Here is an 11,117-nt window from a genome sequence, read left to right as displayed (position 1 = left end):
CATTAAAGTGTCCAGCAGTTTTGAGTACGGATAAACAAATTACTAAATATGAAAAAATATGTGAAGAATATAGAGATGAGCAGCGTGATCTACCAAATTTTTTATTAGCTATATCTTGTAGTGATCACGTCGCCTACAGGTATCAGTAGTCAAGGATGATGGTTAGAAGGTGACTCTTGAGTTAATTACACAACGTAGAATTCTTCTTAATTAGATTAATTGTTGATTTATTGTGGTAAAACATATATTTATTTATAACATGAAAGCTGAATGTAAGTTAAGTATTCTGAATGATAGAATAAATTCGGTTTGATTCGAATATTTTCTAAGTTCAAAATATTGTTTATAAGAAATTTTCTAAGTCCAATGAATTAAATTAAACAACAGACTGGCGTGAAGGTGCTCTGGCTAGTCTGGTCAAGTCACGTCTGAATACAGGCCGTTTCGGGGTCCCTTATATAGTGCTACCCTCTACTCCCCATAGTCAGGGCCGGCCCTAGGGTAGGTAAACTGGGACATTTGTCCTAGGCCCCGCGCGAATTTTAGGGCCCCGCGCTTACGTCATAAAAACTAGATAGCTAAATAATTAAATAAAAAAATATACATTGAAGACCTAAAGTAGTATATTATGTTGATGAAATAGTATTTATTGTATTTTATACAAAATTGACATTATTATTGTTATTAATAGGTATTATATCGTGGTCGTGGTCAATAATAGTAATAACATTGAGTATAGATAGTATAGAGAAACCATCTATAGCTGAAATATGTGATACGCGCAAAGGGATAGCAGCCGATAGATGTCGCATTCCTTAATTTGTCGCGGATAGCAAATGCAGTATGACCATATTAATGATACATATTTATTGTATATATTTAAAATACCATAAAATAAATTTTACATAGAGCGCCAAAAATGTTATTTGAAAAGGACACGGATATTATATGTTACAAGAAAAGACGAATTAAATACCTATCTATGTAGGTATTTAAAAAATAATTTAACGAACTTTACTACCTTCTAAGTTATTAGTTTTAATTTTTTAATTTGTGCTGTAATTGTGAAATTTTTAAATTGTTGGTTTTTTGTAATTACAAATTCTAAATATGCCTGGCGGAAGCTGTAATTATTCTAACTGTAAGAATAATAGATCTAATTGTAAAAAAAAAATGTACAGATTTCCTACAGATACAGAGACATGTAGAAAATGGATTCTTAATTCTGGTAAGTTAAATACATTTTAATTGAAATGACTAAGATTAATGCAGAGTAAATAAGATATTATTTTTATAGGAAACATGGCATTAGATGAATTGTCACCGAAAAAAATTAAAAATAGGTATCTGTGTGAAGATCATTTTAATGCACATGATTTCACCAGACCAGATCATAACAGGCTTATGTCTGGAGCCATTCCTAAAAAGTTTAATGCGCATAGTAAGTATTAAAACTCAATTAAAATTGTGTTTAGTCAAATATATTATACAAAGTTTTTTATAATTTGTAATTTAAAATAATATATTTAGACAATGAAGTTAAATCAAAAGTGTCTCAAAGACAAACTACAGACTTCCTGACACCAGTAAAAAGAAGTCTTACATTTTATGAAACAGGTAGGTAAATAAATAATAATATATATCGCATACACATTTATATCAATTAATATTTTTCATAACTAAATACATAATACACTATGATTTTGGGTCTAACCATTCAAAAGAAAATAACTGAATAGACTTAAAATTAAATGTTATTTGCTAATTAGTGATCTTTAAACTTGATATCATTTTTTTAAATATTAATTTGTCTCTTTATTGGTTTGACATAATATTATGACACAATGATCATATTATGACATTTTAAACTAAATAATTTAGTTTACTTGTCTCTGAATTTTTTTTTTTTTCATTCGAACTATTAAAAAAGTATTTAAAAGCTCTACTTACAATTTTTTTTAAATCAATTTTAAACACTGATTAATAAATACAAAATTTATTAGACGTTTAAAGTTTATATTTTAATGAACTAATAATAATGATTTCAGTTAATCTATTGTAATTTAAAAGTACTCAGCAGTCAGTCTGGATACATTTCATTATTATAAGGACATCTTCTATGCATTATTAAATTAAATTAAAATAAGATATTACTATTGATTTATTTCCTTTTTGGAACTTTCATTTGATTTGAATGATTCCCATAACAGCACAGTATATAAATAAAGATCATATTGACTTTTTACTAGTTGACACAAAAATAAAAACAGTTCATTATAAAATAAATAGGGTAGAATCATTGAGTTTAGATAGTATACTATCTAGTATCTATACTATATTTAATGGTAGAATTTAAGCTTGTGTTAAATAATTTTAGTGTCTCACCTCCATACAACTAAGTCAAATATTATGCTACTTATGCAGTGGCATATTTAGGAATTTATCATGGGGAGGGTCTAGAAAAATCAGATAAATCACCTCTCTCACAATTACTTTGTATTCATTATTCAGTACCTATACCATATTTATTTATAAGACATTTTAACATTTTTGAGTTTTTAATTTTTTAATTTTTTCATATAATATAATATATTTATATCATCAACTTTATAATAATAATAATAATAACCATACTTAACTAACAAATTATATAAGCTGTTCACTAGTTCACTATTCACTGCAACCACATTGATGGGTATATTCCGATGAATAGACATTATAAATTAATAAGAGAAACTGTCCGTCATCGTTATTACTTATTATCTTAGGCTATCATTTAGTTAATTTTCATAACAGTAGAACCAAGGTGTGATTGACCCCATGGACCCCCCTCCTGTAAATATGCCACTGTACTGATGTATATTTAACCATTTTGCTCTAAGTCTACATATTTTTATTATTGAAATTTTTTAAAAATACGAACACTAATAACAAAATAATATGTTAGTACCACTTAAAGTTGTTATTAATTTTTTATGATTAGAATCCAACAATATTTACTAGTGTTAAATATTAGAGTCTGTTGTAGTTTGTACCGAGTGTCCATAATAAGTTTAACTAAAGAATATGTATGAGATATTAGTTTTATTACAGTTTGCTTACAAAATATGATACAAAAGTATGAGTAACTTGCTTAATATTTAGTACACTACTGACTACAGAGGACACAAAATATATATTAGTAAATTTATGTAAAAATTAAAACAAATTACTTGTAATTAAGTATTGTACATATATAAAAATTCCAATAAAACAAAAATTACATTATTGTTATTTATAGGAGAACACAATTTATTTCATAAGAGTCCTTTTGGTGATAAACTAATACAAGACTTTTCGCCAAAAGAACTGAAATTAATAATTCCCAAAAAAACGTATGAAAAAAATATAGAGATGCAAGGAAATAAAGAAATTATTGATGAAGAATATGAGCATACACATAATTTTGAAACTGTTTCCCCAAGTACACAAAAATATGTGTCACAGTTGACACAATTACCAAGTCCAAGAAAAACAAAAAAAAATATTAAATATGAAAAACTTTTAGATATAGTCATGAAACAAAAAAAATTATTGGCACAGAAGCGTCTTAAAATATCACGTCTGATTAAGCAAAAAGCGTATTCCAAAAAAAACAAAAAAAATGTAGATCCAAATACTCTGTTTAATAACTTTGTCTTTAGCTCGAAAAATTCAAAAGCCCTTGTAACTATGCAGCTTTTGCATACCAAAAAAAAAACCATGGACACAAGCCGAGAAAAATGTTGCTACATCTATACAGGGTGTTCCAAATTTCATGTGACAGCAGATTTCAGCATGATCTACTCAAATTAGGAAAAAATGACCTATGTGAAAACTTATTTGAATCGCATACTCTAAACTAATTTGATATTAATTTTTTTTTTTATTAGTTAAAAGGGGGAGATTTTAGGGGTAACTTTTAAAATTCAAATGGGAATCTATATTTTTGAAATATGATTCATATAGGATTTTTTTTTAATGAATTTTGACGTATCATTCATAATTATTGGTTGATAATTAAAGAAGCTATTTACATTCGAATTTTGTATTTAATTTGTAAAAATGCCATCAATGAATAATAATAATAATATACTTTGTGCTTCTGTTATACGCCGATGCATTGTTGTACCTACAACCTTTATAATCTGTACGCTATCTAACTACCAATTTACCAGTAAGAAAACGTGTATTTGTTATCTTAATTTCATTTTATATTACATAGGTCAAGTCACATGATTCTATTGATAATAAAAATAAAAATAAAACAAGGCATTAGATAATAATATAGGTACCGTCTACATATTATGTATATTGGATATTGTTTTATTTATAATCAATGCTATGGAACGGGTTTTGTGTCCTCAATAATTTTACATAATATTTATTATTTATAATATAAAATTAGAAATAAATATCATTCAGTTGACAAATAAGCAATAGCTAATTATACCAAATTGTTGTATAAATGTTATTATACTGCATACAATTATTTAAAATGTATACAAATAGGTTAGGTACCTACCTGTATTTTTGACTAATGTAGGTGCCTATTCATATTTTATAAATTTAAATAATAAATAATAACCAAGGCTAGGAACTTAAAAATATGCAGTAAAAATTTGGAAAATATGCAATTTATTGAATAAAATACATTTTACATACAAAATTTAAAAATTTAAATTAGGTAGGTGTCTGAAAAAAAAATTAGAAGAAATTTAAAAAAAATTAACACCGCACGCTTATGTATTTAATTACCTACGATTATACAATTTATTTATATCATGGTACAAAATATTAATCCATTGGTAAATTTGAATAAAAATAAATACGGGCCGGTCAGCGGTCAGCTTTACAAGTTCTCAGTAGTAGATATAAAGATTATAATATTATTTTTGGGAGCAATGGTAATAGCCGTTGATGAATTAATTTATTTTGTCAAACAATATAAAAGTACAAATTTCTAAAAAAAAAAATTATTCACGTTAATTCTATGATATTACTTATATGCATATAATTAATATTATTAATTATTGTATATAATTAATGTTCTTATACCTAAAATATGCGAATTTGTACAAAAAATCACGAAATATTCAAAATTATGCAACAAACATTTTTGTATTTGTAATATGTATACTTACTATGAATCAAATTTGTATCGAATCAGATTTTCAATATGCACTTTCTAAACAAATATGCAAATGCTTTAAGTTCCGAGCCTTGGTAAGACTAATAACATACTTACATACCTATACTTTCATATTATGTTTGAATCAACTTAATATTAAATATGTATATCATTTCTAAACGCTGCAAAATGACAACATTAATTTCAAAAACTTGTATGATTAAACCTCGCGTTCAACATAATGTTGAATGATGCATATATACCAGTCGCACATGAGAAATGTGACCCATATTGCGGCAGAAGAAAATGTAATTACATATTTTATAGCATTTCCGAATACATCTTTATCCAAAGCATCTAAAGATCTTGGTATATCGAAAACATCAGTATACAGAATTCTAAAAAGGCAAAATATGTTTCCTTATAAAATTCATATAGTTCAACATCTTCGTGCTACTGATTATGATAAACGTATGAATTTCATTGCTTGGTTTAAGGTAAGCAATCATGTGTAATAAACTATAACTTATAATTATTAGAGACCAGATTTATATTATCTTAAAACACCTAATATATGATGCAAATATTCTCTAAAAAACCTTCAAAGAATAGTATGTCCACTGTTGGCATTGTATTTTTTGTTGAATGGTTCATATTAAAATGATAAAAAAAATTGTAAATGTTCAAATAAGAAATATGCTTATAACTTTTTTCTACTAACTCAGAATTGAACGAATCGGCTACATATTTTACTCTCATAAGACTGCAATAAACCAGTAACGATATGTAAAATCATATAAATCCGGTCTTTACTTATAATAAAAAAAAAAAATTTTTTTCACTAAATTTTTATTGTAAAACAACATTCATAAAATTTAGTTTTGTTTTTATACATTGTTACATCGATAGTTAATTATTGAACAATAATAATGTATTTTAACAGGTTATAATGGAAGATGATCCTTCACTTATAAATAAAATATTATGGACCGATGAATGTAAGTTCCAAAATAATGGCATATTGAACCGTCAAAATTCTCGGTATTGGAGTGAAAAAAATCCTTGTTGGATGAGAGAGAGTAAATTTCAAGTCATGTGGAGTATAAATGTGTGGTGTGGAATTATAGGTGATACTTTGGTAGGCCCATATTTTTTTGAAGGTATGATTTTTCTATATAGAACATTTATTAAACAGCCACAACTTTAAAAAAATAATAAACATGACATTTATATTATTTATTTAGGTATATTAACCGGGGAAAAATATTTACACTTTTTACAAAATATTTTGCCCATATTATTGGAAGATGTGCCTCTTGACATACGGACTGATATGTACTTCCAACAAGATGGTTGCCCAGCTCATAATGCTAAGATTGTAAAAGCATTCTTAAACGACACATTTGGTGAAAAATGGATTGGAACAGTTGGCCCAATTCCATGGCCTCCAAGGTCTCCAGATTTAACATGTCCAGACTTTTTCTTATGGGGTTATCTTAAAGATAAAGTGTATGCAACTGAATCTGTAGACATCAATGACATGAAAGAAAAAATAAAATCTGCATGTTTTGAATTGTCGAAAGAAACATTAAAAAATTCCACTGGAAGGAAGTTAATGGAACGTTTCGAAAACTGTATTCAAGAAGCTGGACATCAATTTGAACACCTAATGCAATAATATACGAGAAATTATTTGGTTTAGTACACAATAAATAATTTAATGAGTACATTTTATTTAATTAATCATACATAGTATTAACTTCATACATACTTCTATAATCATAATTGTAATAAAATGTTGTTGCGGTTGTGACTGTTTAGAATTTATTGTAATATGTAATCCAATATGATTGGACTGAATATAACAGCGATATTCCTTTATTCCAACAATTTCTTCAATATTCTATCTAAATGATTGAAACATAATATAAGTTTTCACAACTTTTGTAAAAAAAAAAGCATTTAAATTACTATAAATTCGTTTTTAATTTATAAATAAAGATTAGATTCTTGTGCAAATTACAATTTGTTATTGTGTAATTCCAAATTTAAAATTGTATAGAAATAATTTTTACCCATGTAAATTAATTTTAAGTTTTATTTTGAACAATGAAGATGTGACGACTGACGACCATGATATACAAATACTACAATGACAGTTTTTTTTTATTAATCATTATAGTACAGTTCATTCCCATGATGGTTAATTTTAACAAAATATTGTAAATTAGATTATATTTTATAGGTATGGATTTGTACATATTATAGATACCTACTGGCTACTAAACACAAATTTATGCATAGGTAATAATGTAATATGAAATAAAAGCTGGGAAATTAATGTTTCCTAATTAGAAATACCACATGCATTTTGCACAATTCAGAATTTTAATTGATTTTTAGGTGTTTTGTGCACAAAAATCTGGTCTTTAGTAATACATGTATATGTAGAAATTGTATGCATAAATGTAATAATGTATTCAAATTTACAATAATAATAACAATTCATTTATAAGTAACTCATAGAGTAGTTACTAGTTAATTACTTTAATTATAGCTATTGTCTATTTAACTATCAACTACTTACTAGACAACGATTTCCAGACGGAAATCAAACTTCTCGGATGATTTTCTCACGATTAGAGGACATTTTGAGGAGACTGGAAAATTACTGGACAATTTCCAGTTTCCACTAACAAAGTAAACATTACACGTTTTTCAGTTGTTGTCACCCATCAAATTAATACCCCGCCAATGATACAGTAAACGTTTCCTGAATATGGGTAAACAAGGATCTAACATCATGTTGGTTTACGGGCTCGTTTCCTAGGTTCAGGCTTTAGATCATAATAGGTAAACGTAAAGTAAACCCGATCAGCTGATCAAGTTTAGCTTCTATGTTGTTCTATGTTAATACGGCTATTTAGTATTTTAGTACATAGACATATTATTATAAATTGTATATTATTATATTATATTTATATGATGCCTATGATTTATGCATTTAATATTTATGTATTTTGATTGGTAAACATCAAATAATTTTAAGGTTATAAAATATAATATCATAATATCATTGATAAAATTATATGATACCTAGTTATAATATCAAACGGTATACTGTACTTTGAACTGACTACTGTATACTGTAATAAATTGATAATTCGATACCCGGATTATTAAGGTCGTACAACGGAAGCACTTTTAGTATTATTCACTGTTGACATTTTATAAATTAACACCAATATTCAGATGTCGATAGCTCCTCCAATTATTATCACATAAATGTAAATGAACCGTCAAAATTCATTAAAAATTAAACCGTGCACGAATCATATTTCAAAAATATAGGTTCCCATTTGAATTTTAAAAGTTGACCCTCAAACCTCCCCTCCTAATTAATATAAAAAAATATTTAATATCAAATTAATTTAGATTATATGATTCAAAACAGTTTTTACATAGGTCATTTTCCCCTAATTTAAATATATCATGCTGAAATCTGCTGTCACATGAAATTTGGAACACCCTGTATATTTTAAATCCCCATCAACATATAGGTTTATGAGAAGAAACAAAATAGTTCTACCAGGTGTGACTACCATACAACGATGGCTTAAGTCATTAATGTATTTGCCAGGGTTTGTAACAGAATATAATTCTCAATTGACATTAATGACAAAAGTAATGTCTGAACAAGAAAAAAAATGTGTTGTGTTAATTGATGAAATGTCAATAAAAATGTGTCTAGAGTATAATAAATCCTTAGATTTCATTGAAGGTTATGAAGATCTAGGGCATTTAGGTAGATCAGGAAAGTCTGCAAAACTTGTTCTTGTAGTAATGATCCGTGGACTTTACAACAAATGGAAACTACCTTTTGCTTACTTCATTAGTAGTTCTGGAGTCACTGGTGATCAAATGGCCAGCATTGTAAGAAGTAGCATAGAAAAACTGTACGAAATTGGATTTTCGCCAAGTATAATTACGTGTGATCAAGGAACAAATAACCGCAAAATGTTTTCCTTACTTGGCGGAACTCCTGAAAATCCGTTTGCATTGATAAACTGCAAAAAAATTTTTTTAATGTATGATATTCCTCATTTGATAAAAAGCATTAGAAATAATCTGCTTACAGGAAATATCATAATAACAGTAAATAACGGAGAGAAAAAAATATGTTTCAATGATTTCCGTGAAACATATAAAATTGACTCATGTAGCAAAACAACAAGAGCAATGTGTAAAATTGATCAACGGCATTTGAATCCGAATCCATGGCAGAAAATGAGTTGTAAATTAACTTTACAAGTTTTCAGCAATACTGTGAGTACAGCAATTAAAACTGCCATGGAAACAGGTGAATTAGTTTCTTACACAGCACAAGATACAGCTAATTTTTTCCTTCAGTTAAACAATCTATTTGATGTCCTAAACAGTAAACATTTAAAAGACAAAAATCCATATAGAAAACCACTCAGTGAAAAAAATGTAAAAGGTTTTACAGTTATTTATGAAGCATTGGATACTTTTAAAAATATTAGAAAACAGAGTTTTAAAAATCAGTCAAATACCAAAAACAATATTCCGCCATGCTTCACTGGATTTGTTTGGTCTTTGAATGCAGTTTTGGAACTTTACAAACATGAACAAAATACAAGTCCATCGCCAACAAAATACTTCCTATTGACTAATAGACTGTGTCAAGATCCCCTGGAAAATCTATTTTCAATTTTCAGACAGCGCTGTGGATACAATAGAAATCCTACTTGCAAATCATTCAGATGTGGTTTTGCAAGTATTTGTTCTTTTAGTCTTTTAAATTGTGCATCTGAAAAATCAAATTGTGAAGATGACGAAGACAATTTTTTAACACCAGAAGTAATAAGTGACTTACAAATTGATGATACACCAAAGGATAAAGATGTGGATATTCCAAAAACTACTTCCATAGCATCTTCCAGTGATTCAGACGATACATTAAATTGTACAGAAAATGAATCAATACCTATGTCTTCTTTGTCATTAGAAAAATGTTCCTTAGAATATTATGCAGGATATTTAGCTATGAAATGTGCTAAAAAAATTGAATGCAATAAATGCTACAACCAATTAGTTGATACAAATAAAAGCCTCGATGACAAAGATCAATTGTTTATTCTACACAAGACATTTGATCATATTGAATGGACATCTACAGATGTAGGTTTAAAGGCGCCTACTAAAGAATTAGTAGATTTTGTACAAGAAAGTCTGATGATTTTTCAAAACTACTATGAAGATATAAAATGGAAAAAAACTTTGGTATCTACATTAGTAAACATGGCTGAAAAAAAAATAAAAAACAGTTTATTAGAAAATATATGTCAAAAAGAAAAAAAATTTATCTTAAATAATTTATTTTCAATTAGAATTTATAAAGAATGCAAATGGTCTATGGATAATTTAAAAAATATAAATAAAGGAAAACAAAATTCTAAATTAATTATACTTCGACATAAGTAAAGATTTTTCAATTGTTGTTCATATATTTTTTAAATTCAAACATTATATTGGTATATTTCATTAAAAATATTATTATTATTATTATACCAAATTATATTTGTATTATCATTTAGAATACATTTACTGCCTATACTCAATTGTTATTATTAGGTATATAAGTATATTGTTATTAAATACAATACAATTCTAGTTTAATTAAATATTAATTTTTAAATTATATCTATTATTTACTTGTTATTATCATAAATCATAATTATATTTTATTTGTTAATAATTTTTATACTGTTATTCTTATTTATCATACTTCAAGTATAAAATTAATTAAATTATACAAATATTAGGAATTAATAATGATCTGTTATTTAAATGTTTCGAATAGGTACCTAAATTTAAAATATGTGTTGAGTTATTAAATGATTTTTTTTTAAATTAAGTTTCAACAAAATTAACACTTACAAGGAAG

General features: G+C 26.6%; 1 protein-coding gene and 1 long non-coding RNA gene across 2 annotated transcripts; one reads left to right on the top strand and one right to left on the bottom strand.

Annotated features, from left to right (window-relative positions):
* Window positions 1-734: 734 nt before the first annotated feature.
* On the top strand, window positions 735-3,834 carry LOC149059422 (uncharacterized). Its single transcript, XM_089224112.1, has 4 exons — window positions 735-1,228; window positions 1,298-1,441; window positions 1,531-1,617; window positions 3,281-3,834. Exons 1-4 carry the CDS (start codon window positions 1,111-1,113, stop codon window positions 3,832-3,834), a joined length of 903 nt encoding a protein of 300 aa, XP_089080238.1. The 5' UTR covers window positions 735-1,110.
* A 2,966-nt stretch (window positions 3,835-6,800) lies between these two features.
* Window positions 6,801-7,896, bottom strand: LOC149059421 (uncharacterized). The gene is made up of 3 exons (XR_016189615.1): window positions 7,737-7,896; window positions 6,921-7,056; window positions 6,801-6,815 (listed from the first exon to the last, which is right to left on the bottom strand). It is a non-coding gene; the product is annotated as an uncharacterized LOC149059421 (long non-coding RNA).
* Window positions 7,897-11,117: the final 3,221 nt, after the last annotated feature.

The sequence above is a fragment of the Diuraphis noxia genome, unplaced genomic scaffold, assembly GCF_037042655.1.
Source record: "Diuraphis noxia isolate RWA-SAM2 unplaced genomic scaffold, SU_Dnox_SAM2 contig0001, whole genome shotgun sequence".
Taxonomy (NCBI): Eukaryota; Metazoa; Arthropoda; class Insecta; order Hemiptera; family Aphididae; genus Diuraphis; species Diuraphis noxia.
The sequence above is the reverse complement of the archived record's forward strand: the minus strand, read 5'-3'. Positions and strand labels throughout refer to the sequence as shown.

What these genes read in the sequence shown, in the direction of transcription:
- LOC149059422 (XM_089224112.1), top strand. Translation starts at nt 1,111, where the DNA reads ATGCCTGGCGGAAGCTGTAATTATTCTAACTGTAAGAATAATAGATCT. An exon ending in TAAAAAGTTTAATGCGCATA is followed by an intron (nt 1,442 to 1,530) that starts GTAAGTATTAAA and finishes TAATATATTTAG; the next exon opens with ACAATGAAGTTAAATCAAAA. An exon ending in TCTTACATTTTATGAAACAG is followed by an intron (nt 1,618 to 3,280) that starts GTAGGTAAATAA and finishes TGTTATTTATAG; the next exon opens with GAGAACACAATTTATTTCAT.